Source organism: Oncorhynchus tshawytscha, linkage group LG04 (genome assembly GCF_018296145.1).
Source record: "Oncorhynchus tshawytscha isolate Ot180627B linkage group LG04, Otsh_v2.0, whole genome shotgun sequence".
Taxonomy (NCBI): Eukaryota; Metazoa; Chordata; class Actinopteri; order Salmoniformes; family Salmonidae; genus Oncorhynchus; species Oncorhynchus tshawytscha.
The window spans coordinates 21,187,924-21,208,560 of NC_056432.1; the positions used below are offsets into that span (position 1 = coordinate 21,187,924).

The following is a 20,637-nucleotide window of genomic DNA, read 5'->3' on the forward strand; positions in this document are numbered from 1 at the left end:
GGCCTTCCTGGGAAAGAGGTCTGCATTTAACTGGGACTTTCCGGTTAAATAAAAATATTACTTGCCTGTTCACTAGCCCAGTAAGCCCATACAATGTAAGAAGCTTTTTGAATGTTGATTTTGACTGCTGTTCCAGATGGGCCGGGAGTTCACGACCCCTGTGAGAGAGAGCCAACAGACACCTTGTCAGTGATCACTGGCCAACAGGCTGAGGCTATCACTCAAAACGCACAGGTGAGACACCCTAACAATACATCTACAATACTGTAAAGTCAGACCTGTATAGAGTTGAAGTTGGAAGTTTACATACACTTAGGTTGGAGTCCTTAACTAATTTTTCAACCACAAATTTCTTGTTAACAAACCATTGTTTTGGCAAGTCGGTTAGGTCATCTACTTTGTGCATGACACAAGTAATATTTCCAACAGTTGTTTACAGACAGATTATTTGACTTATAATTAACTGTATTTGCAGTGGGTCAGAAATTTACATACACTAAGTTGACTGCCTTTAAACAGCTTGGAAAATTTCAGAAAATTATGTCATGGCTTTAGAAGCTTCTGATAGGCTAATTGACATCATTTCAGTCAATTGGAGGTGAACCTGTGGATGTATTTCAAGGCCTACCTTCAAACTCAGTGTGTCTTTGCTTGACATGATGGGAAAATCAAAAGAAATCAGCCAAGACCTCGGGAAAAAATTGTAGACATCCACAAGTCTGGTTCATCCTTGGGAGCAATTTCCAAATGCCTGAAGGTACCACGTTCATCTGTACAAACGATAGTACGCAAGAATAAACACCATGGGACCACTCTGCCGTCATACCGCTCAGGAAGGAGACGCGTTCTTTCTCCTAGAGATGAACGTACTTTGTTGTGAAAAGTACAAATCAATCCCAGAACAACAGCGAAGGACCTTGTGAAGATGCTGGAGGAAACAGGTAAAAAAGTATCTATATCCACATTAAAAAAAGAGTCCTATATCGACACAATCTGAAAGGCCGCTCAGCAACGAAGAAGCCACTGCTCCAAAACCGTAATAAAAAAGCCAGACTACGGTTTGCAACTGCACATGGAGACAAAGATTGTACATTTTGGAGAAATGTCCTCTGGTTTGATGAAACAAAAATATAACTGTATGGCCATAATGACCATCGTTATGTTTGGAGGAAAAAGGGGGATGCTTACAAGTCAAAACACCATCCCAACCATGAAGCACGGGGGTGGCAGCATCATGTTGTGGTGGTGCTTTTCTGCAGGAGGGACTGGTGCACTTCACAAAATAGATGGCATCATGAGTGAGGAAAATTGTGGATATATTGAAGCAACATCTCAAGACATCAGTCAGGAAGTTAAAGCTTGTTCGCAAATGGTTCTTCCAAATGGACAATGACCCCAAGCATACTTTCAAAGTTGTGGCAAAACGGCTTAAGGACAACGAAGTCAAGGTATTGGAGTGGCCATCACAAAGCCCTGATCTCAATCCTATAGAAAATTTGTGGGCAGGATTGAAAAAGCGTGTTTGCAAGAAGGCCTACAAACCTGACTCAGTTACACCAGCTCTGTCAGGAGGAATGGGCCAAAATTCACCCAATTTATTGTGGGAAGCTTGTGGAAGGCCACCTGAAATATTTGACCCAAGTTAAACAATTTAAAAGGCAATTCTACCAAATACAAATTGAGTGTATGTAAACTTCTGACCCACTGGGAATGTGATAAAATAAATAAAAGCTGGAAATCATTCTCTACTATTATTCTGACGTTTCACATTCTTAAAATAAAGTGGTGATCCTAACTGACCTAGGACAGGGAATTTTTACTTGGATTAAATGTCAGGATTTGTGAAGAACTGAGTTTAAATGTATTTGGCTAATGTGTATGTAATCTTCCAGAGGCACTGAGTTTGAAGGTAGGACTTGAAATACATCCACAGGTACACCTCCAATTGACATCAATTAGCCTATCAGAAGCTTCTAAAGCTATGGCATCTTTTTATTGAATTTTCCAAGCTGTTTTAAAGGCACAGTCAACTTGGTATATGTAAACTTCTGACCCACTGGAATTGTGATACAGTGAAATAATCTGTCTGTAAACAATTGTTGGAAAAATGACTTGTCATGCACAAAGTAGATGTCCTAACCAACTTGCCAATATATAGTTTTGTTAACAAGAAATTTGTGGAGTGGTTGAAAAACGAGTTTTAATGACTCCAACCTACCGGTAAGTGCATGTTAACTTCTGACTTCTACTGTATGTTGAGACTGTTTAGTGACGACAAATTGAAAGCAGACCACTACCTGAAATCTACTTCAGAAAATGTAAATAATCCATCCAAATTTTGGCAAGTAGTGTAGGGTTTGGAGTGCAAAAAAGATGCATAGCTTCCCAAACAATTGTTGGTCGATACACAGATTGTAACTGAGAGAACCTCCATTCTGAAAGCCTTGAATCAGCATTTTTTTTAGATGCAGGCAGTTTATTGGAAAAGGTCAAAGGAATTTACCTGACACCCCTGTGCACTCCTTCACCAGGTTCTCCTTTTCATTATTTTCTGTTTCAGAAGTGTGTAAAGCCCTGAAAGAAATTGATTTTTAAAAATCCCCTGGTCCTGATGAACTAGACCCCGCCTCCTACACTTAGCTGCAGACATCATTGCTTCCCCACTTAACAAGTATTTTTAACCTCACGCTTGATGTTAAGGAAATCCCCAAGTTATGGAAATCTGCTTTTGTATTGCCTCTCCTGAAAGGTGGAGATCCTTCGCTACTTGACAACTATCGACCCATATCAAAACTGTCTGTACTGTCAAAGGTACTCGAGTCCTTAAGGTCTACTTCCAAGAAAACAATATCTTAAATGGAATGCAATCAGGTTTTACGTCTGGCCACAGCACTGTTTCAGCAACATTGAAGGTTTTAAATTACTTTTTAAATTTTTTTATTTTACCTTTATTTAACCAGGCAAGTCAGTTAAGAACACATTCTTATTTTCAATGATGGCCTGGGAACAGTGGGTTAACTGCCTGTTCACGGGCAGAACGACAGATTTGTACCTTGTCAGCTCAGGGGTTTGAACTCACAACATTCCGGTTACTAGTCCAACGCTCTAACCACTAGGCTACCCTGCCGCCCCATCCACTGTGCTCTTGATAAGAAGTTGTATTGTGTGTGTGTTTTTATTGAATTGTCGAAGGCTTTTGACACCGTGGACCATGCTGTGTTAGTGCAAAGGTTGAAATGTTGTGGAATTACTTGTCATTCTCTAGATTGGTGTATAAATTACCTATCAAATCGGATGGTTGTAAATCTGAATCCATAGAGGTGTGCTCAGGTGTTCCGCAAGGTTCTATTTTGGGCCCACTGTTGTTAATTTTGTATATCAACAACATTGGGGATCTTATTGAAACAGTGGATGTTCATTTTTATGCAGATGATACTGTTCTTTATTCAAGTGGAAGTAGTTTATCTTTAGCTTTTGAAAATGCCCAAAGAGCATTTAACATCATACAACAAAATCTGTATGATTTAAAGCTGATTCTAAATTCGGGTAAAACAAAATGAATGGTATTTTCAAATGCTAGTCATGTTACAAATCATGCCATTGCTACATTGTCTGGACTTACTATAGAGCAAGTTAAAGTGTACAAATATTTGGGTGTGTGGGATGATGATAAGCTGAGCTTCACTGTGCATGTAGAGAACCTGATAAGGAAGCTCAAGCTGAAAATAGGATTTTATTACCGGCATAAGTTGTTTTTTCTTTTGAGTCCACAAAGGAGCTGGTACGATGTACATTACTGTCGGTTTTAGATTTGAGTGATTTATTTATATATATATATATATATGCAGGCCTCAGCCACTACCCTGAGAGCACTTGATTCAGTGTATCATGCTGTTGGCTGGTCGTCATTGACCTTGCGTAGGCTTAAACACTGGTATACACTGATTTATAAGGCAATATTGGGTAAAATGCCATTTTATCTCTTTTTTTAGTCAGGTTAGTAAATAAATATAAATTACTGTCACATTCTGATTTGCTTCTAACAGTACAAAAAATTAGAACAGGTCATGGTAAAAATAGTTTGTTACTTAGCTCCGTGGTCCTCAAATTCTCTCCTGAACATTTTCAAATGTGATGATCTAGTTTCGTTGGAGTTTAAACACTTGATCGATGTATATATCATAGAGTGTAATTGTTTTTAGGCCAGCTGTTTTTAGTCAAGACCTTTTAATGTAAAATGTTTTTGTTGTACTGTATGTGTGTTTATAGTTTTGTTTAATGTTGTTAGTGTATGTAAGTTGTTTTGTCTGAAACGTTGTTCCCTCTGCTATTGGACCAGGTCTCTCTTGGAAAAGAGATGTAATCTCAATGAGAAAAAACCTGTATAAGTAAAGGTAAAATAAAAAATAAGGGGTTAAAAACACATAATAATAAAATAAAGAATCCTGATCTTATATCTCAGATGTAGGATAGACACTTCAGAAAACTTCCTTTTAGATCTGTTTTTCCATGAAGTGAAACTGTTAGTCAATGCTTTTGTATGGGCTAATGGCAGTAAGGTCAAATTAAAATGTTAATCTAATTCTTCTTTTTTCTTCAAGGGATCTTTAAATTCTAAATCAAATAGCAAAATGATAATTGGTATGACCTTGCTAAAACAATTCCATATAGCTTAGTAGTACCCCCCCCTACTTAGACTTAGACTCTTATGGGTTAAATACATACTATTGATTTATATTTACATTTAATTAATCAGTTGATTACATCCTTGTAGGTATTTCTAGCATTACTCTTTCCTAGAGGAGTTGTGGGTGTGTTTGACTCGTTTTGTGCCCTCATTCTATGTGGTTTCATACTGTGTTTCTGCTGTGTGTTTCAGCATGCCCTACGTCTCCTGGCCTTCGGACAGCTTTATAAGGTTCTGAATATGAATCCTCTCCCTCCAACCAAACCCTCACACAGACTCTCAGGGTCAGACAAAAAAGGTGTGTGTGTGTGTTCACCCTTGAGTGTATGTGCTAGTGCGTAAACTCAGAGATCTCAGGTGGTCTCTGCCCTCCTGAAGGTGAATCCATACTTTGTTCCACAGGAACCTGCCGGAAAAGGCAGCATGAAGATGAACACACTAACGACAGACAACTCTTCAAGAAGATGAAATGCAACCTGATGGGAGGTCAGATTCACTGTTGCTCTGGCTCAACATTTCTGAATCCTTTTCCTCTCTACTCAGCCTGGAGAACAACTTGAAGTAATGTAGATGCATAGTCTTTCTAAAGATCAGCCTATGCCTGTCGACCATACAGGAACTCTAGAATAGAATGCTGGTACATTCCAGAATGTCATTACTCAAAAACAGCATTTTGAGTGAGGTATTCATCCCATACCATCTCTCACTCACCCCTCATGGCTAGTATGGATGTAATTAAATCCCCCCTCACTGTGAAACCAATCCCACAGGGCTTTAATCTCCCACAGTTCAAAGCAGGGAGTTGAAATGCGTTAGGGATTAAGCCCCCCCCACCCCCCAAAGTATTCACACCCCTTGACTTTTTCCAAATTTTGTTACATTAGTCTTATTCTAAAATGTTTACAAATATTTGTTTCCTCATCAATCTACACACACTACCCCATGATGACAAAGTGAAAACTGTTTTTTTAGACCTTTTTGCACATTTATTATTTTTTTACAGAAATACCTTAACTATTCAGACCCTTTGCTATGAGACTTGAAGTTGAGCTCAGGTACATCCTGTTTCCATTGAACATCCTTGAGATGTTTCTACAACTTGATTGGAGTCCACCTGTGGTAAATTGAATTGATTGGACATGATTTGGAAAGGCACACACCTGTCTATATAAGGTCCCATAATTGACAGTGCATCTCAGAGTAAAAGCCAAGACATGAGGTCGAAGGAATTGTCTGTAGAGCTCCGAGACAGGATTGTGTTGAGGCACAGATCTGGGGAAGGGTACCAAAAAATGTCTGCAGCATTGAAGGTCCCCAAGAACACAGTGGCCTCCATCATTATTAAATGGAAGAAGTTAGGAACCACCAAGACTCTTCCTAGAGCTGGCCACTGGCCAAACTGAGCAATCAGGGGAGAAGAGCCTTGGTCATGGAGGTGACCGATGGTCACTGACAGAGCTCCAAAGTTCCTCTGTGGAGATGGGAAAACCTTCCAGAAGGTCAACCATCTCTGCAGCACTCCACAAATCAGGCCTTTGGAAGCCACTCCTCAGTAAAAGGCACATGACAGCTCGCTTGGAGTTTGCCTAAAGACTCTCAGACCATGAGAAACAAGATTCTGGTCTGACGAAAAGAAGATTGAAGTCTTTGGCCTGAATGCCAAGTGTCACGTCTGGAAGAAACCTGGCACTATCCCTATGGTGAAAAATGGTGGTGGCAGCATCATGCTGTGGGGATGTTTTTCAGTGGCAGGGACTGAGAGGCTAGTCGGGATCAAGGGAAAGATGAACGGAGCAAAGTACAGAGTTCCTTGATGAAAACCTGCTTCAGCGCTCTCAGGACCTCGGACTGGGGCGAAGGTTCACCTTCCAACAGGACCATGACCCTAAGCATACAGCCAAGACAACCAAGAATGGCTTTGGACAAGTCTCTGAATGTCCTTGAGTGGCCCAACCAGAGCCCGGACTTGAACCCGATCTAACATCTCTGGAGAGACCTGAAAATAGCTGTGCAATGACGCTCCCCATTCAACCTGACAGAGCTTAAGAGGATCTGCAGAGAAGAATAGGAAAAACTCCCCAAATGCAGGTGTGCCAAGCTTGTATTGTTATTAGATTTTTTTATTTAGCTAGGCAAGTCAGTTAAGAACAATTTCTTATTTACATTAACGGCCTACCCCGGCCAAACGCTAACCCGGATGACGCTGGGCCAATTGTGCACCGCCCTATGAGACTCCCAATCACGGCCGGTTGTGATACAGCCTGGAATCAAACCAGGGTCTATAATGACGCCTCAAGCACTGAGATGCAGTGCCTTAGACCGCTGCGCCATACCCAAGAAGACTCAATGCTGTAATTGCTGCCAAAGGTGCTTGAACAAAGTATTGAGTAAAGGGTCTGAATACTTATGTAAATGTGATATTTACATTTTATTTATTTTTTTAACCCTGTTTTTGCTTTGTCATTATGGAGTATTGTGTGTAGATTGACGAGGGGAAAATAAGGCTGTAACTTAACGGAATTGGGGAGGAAAGTCAAGGGGTCTGAATATTTTCCGAATGCGTTTTTTTTTTTTTTTTCAGTACACCTTACTCACGGACACCCTACCTCTCACAGGACACCCTACCTACATTACAGCACAATCCTTGTATTACCACCACCACCTCCCACTCTGACTCACCTGTTCCCACCCTCACTATCACTCCTCGTCGGCCTGGGCATTTAGATTAGAACACACCTTGAACACCTGCCGTGCTGATCTAGTACAGAATCAGAATCCTCTGTATAGAGTTAGACCTAGAAAGTACTGTACAGAATGAAACTACTCAGCTGTTCAGAATCACAATGTACCACATACAGTTGAAGTTGTAAGTTTACATTCACTTACGTTGGAGTCATTTAAAACTTGTTTTAATCACTTAACACATTTCTTGTTAAACTATAGTTTTGGCAAGTCGGTTAGGACATCTACTTTGTGCATGACACAAGTAATTTTATTTAAAAAAATGTACAGAGATTATTTCACTTATAATTCACTGTATCACAATTCCAGTGGGTCAGAAGTTTACATACACTAAGTTGACTGTGTCTTTAAACAGCTTGGAAAATTCCAGAAAATGTCATTGCTTTAGAAGCATATGATAGGCTAATTGACATCATTTGAGTCAATTGGAGGTGTACCTGTGGATGTATTTCAAGGCCTACCTTCAAACCCAGTGCCTCTTTGCTTGACATCTTGGGAAAATGAAAAGAAATCAGCCAAGACCTCAGAAACAAAATTGTAGACCTCCACAAGTCTGTTTCATCCTTGGGAGCAATTTCCAAACGCCTGAAGGTATCACGTTCATCTGTACAAACAATAGTACGCAAGTATAAACACCATGGGACCACGCAGCTGTCATACCGCTCAGGAAGGAGACGCATTCTGTGTCCTAGAGATGAACGTACTTTTGTGCGAAAAGTGCAAATCAATCCCAGATCAACAGTGAAGGACATTGTGAAGATGCTGGAGGGTACAAAAGTATCTATATCCACAGTAAAACGAGTCCTATATCGACATAACCTGAAAAGCCGTTCAGCAACGAAAAAGCCACTGCTCCAAAACCTCCATAAAAAAGCCAGACTACAGTTTGTAACTGCACATGGACAAAGATTGTACTTTTTAGAGAAATGTCCTCTGGTTTGATGAAACAAAAATAGAACTGTTTGGCCATAATGACTACCGTTATGTTTGGAGGAAAAAGGGGGAGGCTTGCCAGCTGAAGAACACCCTCCCAACTGTGAAGCACAGGGGTGGCAGCATCATGTTGTGGGGGTGCTTTGCTGCAGGAGGGACTGGTGCACTTCACAAAATAGATGGCATCATGAGGGATGGAAAATTATGTGGATATATTGAAGCAACATCTCAGGACATCAGTCAGGAAGTTAAAGCTTGGTTGCAAATGGATCTTCCAAATGGACAATGACTCCAAGCATACTTCCAAAGTTGTCTCAAAACGGCTTAAGGACAACAATCTCAATCCTATAGAAAATTTGTGGACAGAACTGAAAAAGCGTGCGCGAGCAAGGAGGCCTACAAACCTGATTCCAGCTCTGTCAGAAGGAATGGGCCAAATTCCACCCAACTTATTGTGGGAAGCTTGTGGAAGGTTACCTGGAACGTTTGACCCAAGTTAAACAATTTAAAGGCAATGCCACCAAGTACTAATTGAGTGTATATAAAATTCTGACCCACTGGGAATGTGATGAAAGAAATAAAAGCCGAAATAAATCATTCTCTCTACTATTATTCTGACATTTCACGTTCTTAAAATAAGTGGTGATCCTAACTGACCTAAGATAATTTTTACTAGGATTAAATGTCAGGAATTGTGAAAAACTGAGTTTAAATGTATTTGGCTAAGGTGTAAACTTCTGACTTCAATGGCATACTTTTGATTGATGTTATTGAATGCCTGTATGGTCTCCATGTTTCCTCCTCCTAGTTCTGGACAGTAAGATGATGGACCCCAACCACCCCATGAATGCCCTGATGAGACTGAACCAGGTCCACCCGGGCCTGCATTATAAGCTGTTGTCCCAGTCTGGCCCGGTCCACACTCCAGTCTTTACCATGTCTGTGGACGTACAGGGCACTGTCCATGAGGCCTCTGGCTCTTCCAAGAAGACTGCCAAACTCAAAGTAGCACTTAAGGTAACAAACCTATATCTGTAAATGTCACAGGATAAACAAATGGAGTAACTTGAGGTTGGTGGCACCTTTAATTTGGGAGAACGGGCTTGTGGTAATGGCTGGAGCGGAATCAGTGGAATGGAATATGATGCCATTCCATTAGCTCCGTTCTGGACATTATTATGAGCTGTTCCCCTCAGCAGCCTCCTGTGAATGGGATACATGTTACGAGAGGATGAAGATTAACAGTTAGGACAGAAGTGGATTTTGAACAATGACGTAGAATCATCTGTACCTGTAATGTAGCACTGTGACACGGACAGTATTACATGGACTCATGGCAGATATGACAACTTTGGGGTGCTCTCTATCATGATAACACACTGTGTCCAAGTAAGTGCTGCTCCTCTAGATATTACAGTGCATATTATTTGACCACACCTTTGTTCCTCTTGCTCATGGTCTCCAGGTCCTACAGGCTCTTGGTTACCCAGCTGGCTTCGAAGTGGACCTGGACTCCCTGAGCGCTGATGAGAGGTCTGACGGTGAGGGACGCAACCACAGAAGTGAGAGAAACGACAGAATGTCCACCAGCTCCAGAAGCAACTCTGTCACCTCCACAGACACATGCGAGGTAACCACACAACCGTCACACCGACAACACGAGGTAACCTCACAACCGTCACACTTGGGCTGGGTATACCGTATTTTACTATATACCGGAAGTGATTCACGGACCGGTTTGGGTTTTTACTTTACCTTCTATAACGTTATTTGAATGTTTGGTTTGTTAGATGTGATATGCGGCGTGTAACTTCCATTTTTATAGTTCACCCAAGTGTTTTGATGCGAGTCGCAATTTCAACATTTGGTTAAAAATAAGGCCTAGTATTTTTGCCGTATTGGGGCAGTGTGAAAATACTCAAATGAGTGCAGGAAATGCAGGAAATTATTTAAGGTTGAATTGAACCGTATAAAACAATCAGAATGGAGAAAGACCCATTAAAATAATTTAGAATAGATGTGTTGCCACCCAAGGGTCACACACTTCTCATTAAGCAAGTGTATTACTTTTATTAATCAAAACATAAAATACCGTATTTTAAAAAAAAAATACCATGATATTTTTTGGCCATCTCGCCCAGCCCTATATCACACTAACCGCACAAGCTACCCACACAACCGTCACACTAACCGCATGAGCTAACCACACAACCGTCACACTAACCGCACGAGGTAACCACACAACCGTCACACTAACCGCACGAGGTAACCACCCAACGTCACACTAACCGCACGAGCTAACCACACAACCGTCACACTAACCGCACGAGCTAACCACACAACCATCACACTAACCGCACGAGCTAACCACACAACCGTCACACTAACCGCACGAGCTAACCACCCAACGTCACACTAACCGCACAAGCTAACCACACAACCGTCACACTAACCGCACGAGCTAACCACACAACCGTCACACTAACCGCACGAGCTAACCACACAACCGTCACACTAGCCGCACGAGCTAACCACACAACCGTCACACTAACCGCACGAGCTAACCACACATCACACTAACCGCACGAGCTAACCACACAACCGTCACACTAACCGCACGAGCTAACCACACAACCGTCACACTAGCCGCACGAGCTAACCACACAACCGTCACACTAACCGCACGAGCTAACCACACAACCGTCACACTAACTGCACGAGCTAACCACACAACCGTCACACTAACCGCACGAGCTAACCACACAACCGTCACACTAACTGCACGAGCTAACCACACAACCGTCACACTAACCGCACGAGCTAACCACACAACCGTCACACTAACTGCACGAGCTAACCACACAACCGTCACACTAACCGCACGAGCTAACCACACAACCGTCACACTAACTGCACGAGCTAACCACACAACCGTCACACTAACCGCACGAGGTAACCACATAACCGTCACACTAACATGACAACCTGTTCTGTCATAACAGCATTTGAAAGCTCATTATTCAGGTCCAGATTGTCTGACTTTCATTGTTTGCTTATAAGTGAGAATGATGTTAGAAGGGTGTACATCCCGGATTAATGTTTTGTGTGGTTCACCGACTGGACTCATCCCTAACATTGCTCAGTTCAACTATACGGGGGTAGTGATTTCCCCCCATATTATCATCCCTAGTCTCGCATCCCAGGCCCTCTCCTCACGCCAGGGGGCAAGAACCCAGTGATGGAGCTGAACGAGAAACGCAGAGGCCTGAAGTATGAACTCTTATCAGAGACTGGCGGCAGCTACGACAAACGCTTCATCATAGAGGTCTTTATCCACACACACACACCACAGCCGTGCACCTGCTTGACCTTTCACTTTACATAATTTATCTGACTTATCTAAAAACAAAAAAATGAATCTAGAGCTTTGCTATTTCACTGGGCTGTGAAATGGCCCTAGTGTAGTTCTGAATGATTGACAGTGTGTGGTGTGTACTGTAGGTGGAAGTTGATAAACAGAAGTTCAGAGGCTCTGGGCCCAATAAGAAAGCAGCGAAGGCTAGTGCTGCCCTCGCTGCTCTGAAGAGACTCTTCTCTGACTCAAAAGACCCCCACAACAATACGAGGGGGCCCAGGACACCGGTGGGTGGACAAACATCACTGTCGGCACATAGAATAGATATTAGTCGTGCAGCATATGTCCAAATGTCTGGAAAGGTGACGCCATAACCGTAATGAATGTGTGTGTTTGCAGGTGAAGAGAACTGTGTCGTCAACCGTGTCTATCCCAGTCCATGCCCACAGCAGGCCTAGAACCAGGCCAGTGATGCACAGAGCACCTTATATCAGCGCTCCACCTACCCATGGGTACCTCCCACCAGGTAAGACCCGGGGCTTGGTGTGTAAGTGCGTGGTCCGTCAGGTTTGGGGTCAAATTCATTTCAATTCCAATCAATTCAGGAACAACACTAACATTTCATTTCTCTTCAATGCTTTAAAATTGGGACGTTTTGGAATTTGGTGAATTTTCTGAATTGACTGGAATTTAAATGGGATTGACAACAATCCTGGTGTCTGTTAGGTTGTTGCTATACACTGAGTATATAAAACATTAAGAACACCTGCTCTTTCCATGACATAGACTGACCAGGTGAAAGCTATGATCCCTTATTGATGCCACTTGTTAAATCCACTTCAAACACTGTAGATGAAGTGGAGGAGACCATTTAAAGAAGGATTTTTAAGCCTTGAGACATGGATTGTGTGTGTGTGCCATTGATGGTGAATGGGCAAGACAAAATATTTAAGTGCCTTTGAATGGGGTATGGTAGTAGGTGCCAGGCACACTGGTTTGTGTCAAGAACTGCAACGCTGCTGGGTTTTTCATGCTGAACAGTTTCATGTGTATCAAGAATGGTCCACCACCCAAAGGACATCCAGCGAACTTGACACAACTATTACAAGCATTGGAGTCAACATGAGCCAGCATCCCTGTGTAACGCTTTTGACGCCTTGTAGAGTCCATGCGCTGACAAACTGAGGCTGGTCTGATTACAAAAGGGAGGGGGGGCGCAACTCAATATTAGGAAGCTGTTCCTAATGTTTGGTATACTCGGTGTAGAAGTACTACTCCTGTAACAAGTTCCTTGACCTCTGTTTTCAGGCTATGGAGCTCCATTTGGCTATGGTCCTGCAGCTCCCTTTCCTGCCTATGGTAAGCAGGGGCCAGCAGCTACTAGACCGTGTCATGCATGTGCTTGTTGTTCCACCTCCCCTTTCCATTTCCTGATTTCTTAATGAGGTTGGTCAGACATAGAACAGTCAAATGTGAGATCAGTAATATATCTGCACTTTTCCATTTTTGATCTCTTGACTGGTTCAGTCCACTTGACTGATACACAGGACTAGACTATGTTCTAAGTTTAATTTGAATGGATAGACTACATTTAAAAAATTAAAACATCTTTAGGTTTTTGCTCGAGAATGCCCTCTGTAATGTTCCCTGTTCTACAATTGTCCCATCTTCCGTCTCGCACCACGACTCTCCGATTTAGGACGGCTGTTCACCCCCATGTGTACAACTTAGACAGAGACTTTAAAAAATATGATTGTTTTTATTTTATATTTTGTATAGTTTTTGTATGATATATTTTTAAGGGTACAAAAATACTCGCTTGAATGCACTGTAAAATCGATCTTGTTCAATGGATATTGATTGTCCATACATTTTTGTTATTAATACGTCTTTTGTTCCTAATCTATACATTTAATTGGTTACTTGAGTTGTTTGAGATGTATTTTGAGATATACAATTGAAAAAAATAAATGAATATTATTTATCATTACTTCTTGCCTAGTGTTCTGAAATTCACAGCTAGACCCAAGTCACCACTTTTTTGTTTTAAATATCCACCGCAATCCTCTTTCTTCACCTGATCCAACACAGCAAATCCTGACCAAAAATGGCGTCATGTCTACTAGTGTGTAACGCTGATTCCTACAGGCCACGGTCGTAACTAAAGTCTCTCTGCTCCCTCCCCTTCTTTCTCCCGCTCTCTGTAGGTGGTTTGTACATTGACAGTGCCTTTTACCAGCCACAGACAATTGCCACTCCTATTATAATTCACCTGGGTCCTCAGGATTTCTTCTGATCTCGCAGCCAGTGGGGGATGACTTGACATTTTGAAACTTCCCGTTTCCTGTCTGACCAGGCTTTATCTACCTTACTAAGGCTGTCCAAATTCTCCACCCTTTTCACGTATTGTGCAAGTGCACACAAGGGTGGAGAATCGGGACCCATCTCTCTGAGCAGACATCAATCCAAGAAGGAGAAGAAGCACAACATTGTCAGGGTTGGAACTTTCCAGTGTGTTGCAATACTTGACAATCTTTTATATCTACTTGAAATAGTGGAAATGTGCTGTTTTGGAATGGACGTTGCATAACACTGCAATATTTGTGTCATATAAACTCAGCAAAAAAAGAAACATCCTCTCACTGTCAACTGTGTTTATTTTCAGCAAACTTAACATGTGTAAATATTTGTATGAACATAAGTTTCAACAACTGAGACATAAAATGAACCGGTTCCACAGACATGTGACTAACAGAAATTGAATAATGTGTCCCTGAACAAAGCAGGGGAGGGGGGTCAAAATCAAAAGTAAGTCCGTATCTGGTGTTGCCACCAGCTGCATTAAGTACTGCAGTGCATCTCCTCATGGACTACACCAGATTTGTCAGTTCTTGCTGTGAGACTCTTCCACCAAGGCACCTGCAAGTTCCCTGACATTTCTGGGGGGAATGGCCCTAGCCCTCACCATCCGGTCCAACAGGTCCCAGACGTGCTCAATGGTATTGAGATCCGGGCTCTTCGCTGGCCATGGCAGAACACTCACATTCCTGTCTTGCAGGAAATCACGCACAGAAAGAGCAGTATGGCTGGTGGCATTGTCATGCTGGAGGGTCACGTCAGGATGAGCCTGCAGGAAGGGTACCACTTGAGGGAGGAGGATGTCTTTCCTGTAACGCACAGTGTTGAGATGGCCTGCAATGACGACAAGCTCAGTCCGATGATGCTGTGACACACCGCCCCAGACCATGATGGACCCTCCACCTCCAAATCGATCCAGAGTACAGGCCTCGGTGTAACGCTCATTCCTACGATGATAAACATGAATCCGACCATCACCTTTGAGACAAAACCACGACTCGTCAGTGAAGAGCACTTTTGCCAGTCCTGTCTGGTCCAGCGACGGTGGGTTTGTGCCTACAGGCGACATTGTTGCCGATGATCTCTGGTGAGGACCTGCCTTACAACAGGCCTACAAGCACTGTCCAGCCTCTCTCAGCCTACTGAGGACAGTCTGAGCACTGATGGAGGGAATGTGTGTTCCTGGTGTAACTCGGGCAGTTGTTGCTTCTATCCTGTACCTGTCCCGCAGGTGTGATGTTCGGATGTACCGATCCCGTGCAGGTGTTACACGTGGTCTGCAACTGCAAGGATGACCAGCTGTCCGTCCTGTCTCGCTGTAGTGCTGTATTAGGCGTCTCACAGTACGGACATTGCAATTTATTGCCCTGGCCACATCTGCAGTCCTCATGCCTCCTTGCAGCATGCCTAAGGCACGTTCACGAAGATGAGCAGGGATCCTGGGCATCTTTCTTTTGGTGTTTTTCAGAGTCCATAGAAAGGCCTCTTTAGTGTCCTACGTTTTCATAACTGTGACCTTAATTGCCAACCGTCTGTAAGCTGTTAGTGTCTTAACGACCGTTCCACAGGTGCATGTTCATCAACTGTCTGGTTTATTTGAACAAGCATGGGAAACCGTGTTTAAACCCTTTACAATGAAGATATTTGGATTTTTATGAATTATCTTTGAAAGACAGGGTCCTGAAAAAGGGACGTTTCTTTTTTGCTGAGTTTTATATATATATATATATATATATATCACACACACACACACACGGTACCAGTCAAGTTTCGGCACAGCTACTCATTCAAGTTTTTTTAGTTTTTTTAAGAACTTTTTTCTACATTGTAAAATAATAGTGATGACTTCAAAACTATGAAATAACACACATGGAATAATGTAGTAACCAAAAAAGGGTTAAACAAATCCAAATATATTTGAGATTCTTCAAAATAGCCACGTTATGCCTCAATCAGCTTCACCTGGAATGCTTTTCCAACAGTCTTGAAGGAGTTCCCATATGCTGAACACTTGATGGCTGCTTTTTCTTCACTCTGCGGTCCAACTCATCCCATACCAATTGGGTTGAGGTCGGGTGATTGTGGAGGCCAGGTCATCTGATGCAGCACTCCATCACTCTCCTTCTTGGTCAAATGGCCCTTACACAGCCTGGAGGTGTGTTGGGTCATTGTCCTGTTGAAAAACAAATGATAGTACCACTAAGCGCAAACCAGATGGGATGCCGTATCGCTGCAGAATGCTGTGGTAGCGTGCCTTGAATTCTAGATTTTTCACTGACAGTGTTACCAGTAAAGCACCCTCACGACACCTCCATGCTTCATGGTGGGAACCACACATGTTGATATCATCCATTCACCTACTCTGCGTTTCACAATGACACAGCGGTTGGAACCAAAAATCTCAAATTTGGACTCATCAGACCAAAGGACAGATTTCCACTGGTCTAATGTCCATTACTCGTGTTTCTTGGCCCAAGCAAGTCTCTTATTCTTATTGTCCTTTTAGTAGTGATTTCTTTGCAGCAATTTGACCATGAAGGCCTGATTCACGTAGACTCCTCTGAACAGTTGATGTTGAGTTGTCTGTTACTGGAACTCTGTGAAGCTTTTACTTCTGCTGCAATTTCCGAGGCTGGTAATTCTAATGAACTTATCGTCTGCAGCAGAGGTAACTCTGGGTCTTTCTTTCCTATGGCGGGCCTCATGAGAGCCATTTTTATAGCGCTTGATGATTTTTTGCGACTGCGTATGAAGAAACATTCAAAGTTCTTGACATTTTCCGGATTGACTGATCTTCATGTCTTAAAGTAATGACTGTCGTTTCTCTTTGCTTATTTGAGCTGCTCTTGCCATAGGCCTATTTGGTAAAATACCAAATATATACTATCTTCTGTATACCACCCTTGTCACAACAGAACTGGTTGGCTCAAATGCATTAAGAAGGAGGCAAATGAACTTTTTTAACAAGGCACACCTGTTAATTGAAATGCATTCCAGGTGACTACCTCGTGAAGCTGGTTGATAGAATGCTAAGAGTGTGCAAAGCTATCATCAAGGAAAAGGGTGGTTACTTTGAAGAATCTCAAATATATTTTGATTTAACATTTTGGTAACATGATTCCATATTTGTTCTTTCATAGTTTTGACGTCTTCACTATTATTCTACAATGTAGGAAAGTGTACAAATAAAGAAACCATTGAATGAGTAGGTGTGTCCAAACTTTTGACTGGTACTTTGTGTGTGTATGTATGTTACGAGTTTAATTTCTAAGTACTGTAAAAACAATTTCCACATTTTAAGTGTTAGCAGAGCGTAGACTAATACTAGTCCATTTAAAAAAATGTCAAAGTAGCAGTTAATAGCATAACTCTACTCAGGCCAGCACATTTACATCTTGAATGATATCTACAACCAGGAATTAACAACTCTCAATTTCTGTCTCCATCTCTCACACATGCACCTAATCCTGTAACAGTGGGCAAGACATACATGTATTTTTCAAGTTTTCTCTGTAATTGATGTATCTATCTTCAGAAAGTCTTAGATCCTGTTTGTTGTGGTTTAATGGCTTTGCCTGCACTTGATCAAATGCTGCTGGTATTGAATGTCCTCTAAAGTTAGTGCACACGTCTATGTCGTGTGCTCATGGTATTACGTGTTCTATCCATTATTTTCTCAGAACAATATTCAGATGGACTTGTGATTTGATTTGTTTAAATAAATAAAAAATGTATCAGAATGATTTCTTTGTAAAAACACAACACAACTTTCTGAAACCTGAGCGCTCCTTCAGTGGCAGCTTTGTTATACCCTCCAGTTCAATTATTTGTTGTTTTCTGGACATTTTCTTTTATCTTTTTGTGAATGTACTGTCTCATTGCCCTCAACTATTTCTACAGTCTTATGAGTGTCTCAATCCTAGAATAAAGGGCTGACTATACCTGTTATTAGTGATTTACTGCTCTTGGACCCATTCATCCATCCGTTTCCTCTTGAGCTGTTACTGCTTACCACAGGATTCTGTTTTGTATGAGCATGCAGTGGGGAGTATCTATGTACAGTACAAATTGAATTTAGCATTAAACAAACCTTTTAAAGAGAGTCTTGGACATGTGAGTTAGTTATAGGCCTTGTCACCTGGAGTCAAGCTCTCCATGGTAGCCACTAGAGCCCCTTGCTTCCAGCCTTGCCCTCTTAGCAGCTTGTCCTGACGTTGGCCCCGAATGGGACCCAAAATAAGCTCTAGTTGCATCTTCACACACTGGGCAAGCTAGCGACTGCCTGACACAGAGGAATGGTGAAGTCATTTGATCCTAGACACACATGATCATATCGGATGGATCTGCAGAGACGCTGGTATTTTTAGCAGTGTGAGCCAAGCAGGAGGTGGCGTACGATTACGCAACGCTGGCACTTGCGTTAGTGGTGGTAGCTTTGCTGCGGTCTGTCATCCTATCTTTCCACTGACTGTCCCAATAAAACATGTAAATGTATATTCATCTCCTTTTGGTCTGTGACCACTGATAGATGAAAGTACATTTTGGCGCACCATTTGAGTAAAATTTTATAGGATTTTTCTTACTTTACAGTGCTGTATAGTCCTTTTGAGATCAGTGGTCACGAAGTAGTCAGACCAGAACTATATATGTATATATCACAGGAGGTTGGTAGCACCTTTTTTAGTTGGGCTCCCGAGTGACGCAGCGTTCTAAGGCACTGCATCTCAGTGCTAGAGGTGTCACTACAGAAACCCTGGTTCGGTCCCAGGGTGTATCACAACCGGCCATGATTGGGAGTCCAATAGGACGGCACACAATTTGCCCAGCGTCGTCCGGATTAGGGTTTGGTCGTCATTGCAAAGAAAAATTTGTTCTTAACTGACCTGCCTAGTTAATTAAAGGTTAAATATATAAAATAAAAAAAGATGCTGGGCTGTCAGTTTTTCAGGGCCTCCATCTCAATCCTCCTGCCCCTATCGGGTGGCAGGCTGTGTTTGAAGACATGGGTTTAAGAACAAGATAATTGATTAATTTTTAGCATGTGGAGGGTGCATTCTAGCACTTCCAAGCCAAAGCCTATGGCAATGTTTTGTAAATATAGACTGCTTCAAACCATTGACAACTGAAGGGCCCAGTTTGATTGTTTGGGACAGATCCTCATGAGTTGTGGCACAAATGAATCTCCGTCCCCTTTATAAATCCTCTGATCACGTAATTACCTTTTAGGTTTGTCATTTTTTCAATGACTTCAAATGCAATATGTAATATGGTTCCATTTCAGAGCAGCAGTGATCTCCATCACTTTACAGCTCTCTTGCCAATAATTTTCCTCATTTTTAGTCAGGGTTTAATTAGTAATTACAAACATTAGCTTTCAACCTCTACGTAGTAAAAGTAGCACACCAACACCTGATTAAACTAATGTCAACTTCTCAAAGGCTTGATTATTATACATTTTTTTTTGTTGAATCTGTCGCTGCTCTGGAACCAAAACCTGCACATCTGGGAAAAGCATGTGGAGTGTGGCAGCAGCACCATCTACTGGCCTTTAGCCTCTACATGATCAGGGTCTCAGTGGAGGTACCAGTTTAGGTTTCTCTCCAAATTGACTCCACTTTCAAATATACTAAACAGAAATATAAACACAAAATATTAAGTGTTGGTCCCATGTATCATAAGCTGAAATAAAAGATCCCAGAAATGTTCCATATGCACAAAAATGCTTATTGTCTAAAATTTGGTGCACAAATGTGTGTACATCCCTGTTGTGAGCATTTCTCCTTTTCCAAGATAATCCATCCACCTGACAGGTGTGGCATATCAAGAAGTTGATTAAACAGCATGATCATTACACAGGTGCACCTTATGCTAGGGACAATAAAAGTCCACTTTAAAATGTGCAGTTTTGTGTCACAACATGTGACAGATCCCTCAAGTTGAGGGAGCATGTAAATGGCATGATGACTGCAGAATTTAATGTTAATTTCGCTACCATAATCCATCTCCAACATTGTTTTAGAGATTTGGCAGTACGTCCAACCAGCCTCACAACCGCAGACCACGTGTAACAGCGCCAACCCAGGACTTCCACATCCGACTTCACCTGCGGGATCATCTGAGACCAGTCACACAGACAGCTGATGAAATAAAGCTTCATTCTGATTGGCTAAATCAGGCTCCCAAGTTGGTGGGCCTATGCCCTCCCAGAACCACCAATGGCTGCACTCCTGCCCAATCGTGAAATCCATAGATTAGGGCCTAATTCATTTATTTCAATTGACTGATTTCCTTATACAAACTGTAACTCATTGAAATTGTTGCATTAATATTTTTGTTCAGTATAGATCCATTTGGAAGTCATAAGTTTACATACACCTTAGCCAAATACATTTAAACACAATTCTTCAAAATTCCTGACATTTAATCCTCGTATAAATTCCCTGTCTTGGGTCAGTTAGGATCACCACTTTATTTTAATAATGTGAAATGTCAGAATAATAGTAGAGAGTGATTTATTTCAGGTTTTTCAGTTCTGCCCACAAATTTTCAATAGGATAGGTCA

The 20,637-nt window shown here is 41.9% G+C and overlaps 1 protein-coding gene across 3 annotated transcripts in view; it reads left to right on the forward strand.

Annotated features, from left to right (window-relative positions):
• The window catches only part of LOC112232811 (spermatid perinuclear RNA-binding protein-like), a 35,245-nt gene extending 20,828 nt beyond the window's left edge, over positions 1-14,417 (forward strand). For 2 of the 3 annotated variants that reach the window (XM_024400042.2, XM_042320460.1), the window contains 10 exons: positions 137-234; positions 4,880-4,985; positions 5,090-5,173; positions 9,171-9,379; positions 9,828-9,992; positions 11,553-11,687; positions 11,864-12,004; positions 12,117-12,243; positions 13,026-13,076; positions 13,925-14,414. In XM_024400042.2, coding sequence (XP_024255810.1) covers positions 137-234; positions 4,880-4,985; positions 5,090-5,173; positions 9,171-9,379; positions 9,828-9,992; positions 11,553-11,687; positions 11,864-12,004; positions 12,117-12,243; positions 13,026-13,076; positions 13,925-14,013 — 1,205 coding nt within the window. In that variant the 3' untranslated portion in view covers positions 14,014-14,414. Of the gene's footprint in view, positions 1-136; positions 235-4,879; positions 4,986-5,089; positions 5,174-9,170; positions 9,380-9,827; positions 9,993-11,552; positions 11,688-11,863; positions 12,005-12,116; positions 12,244-13,025; positions 13,077-13,924 lie in introns of all 3 variants that reach the window. The other variant, XM_024400044.2, reaches the window with a different exon arrangement.
• Positions 14,418-20,637: the final 6,220 nt, after the last annotated feature.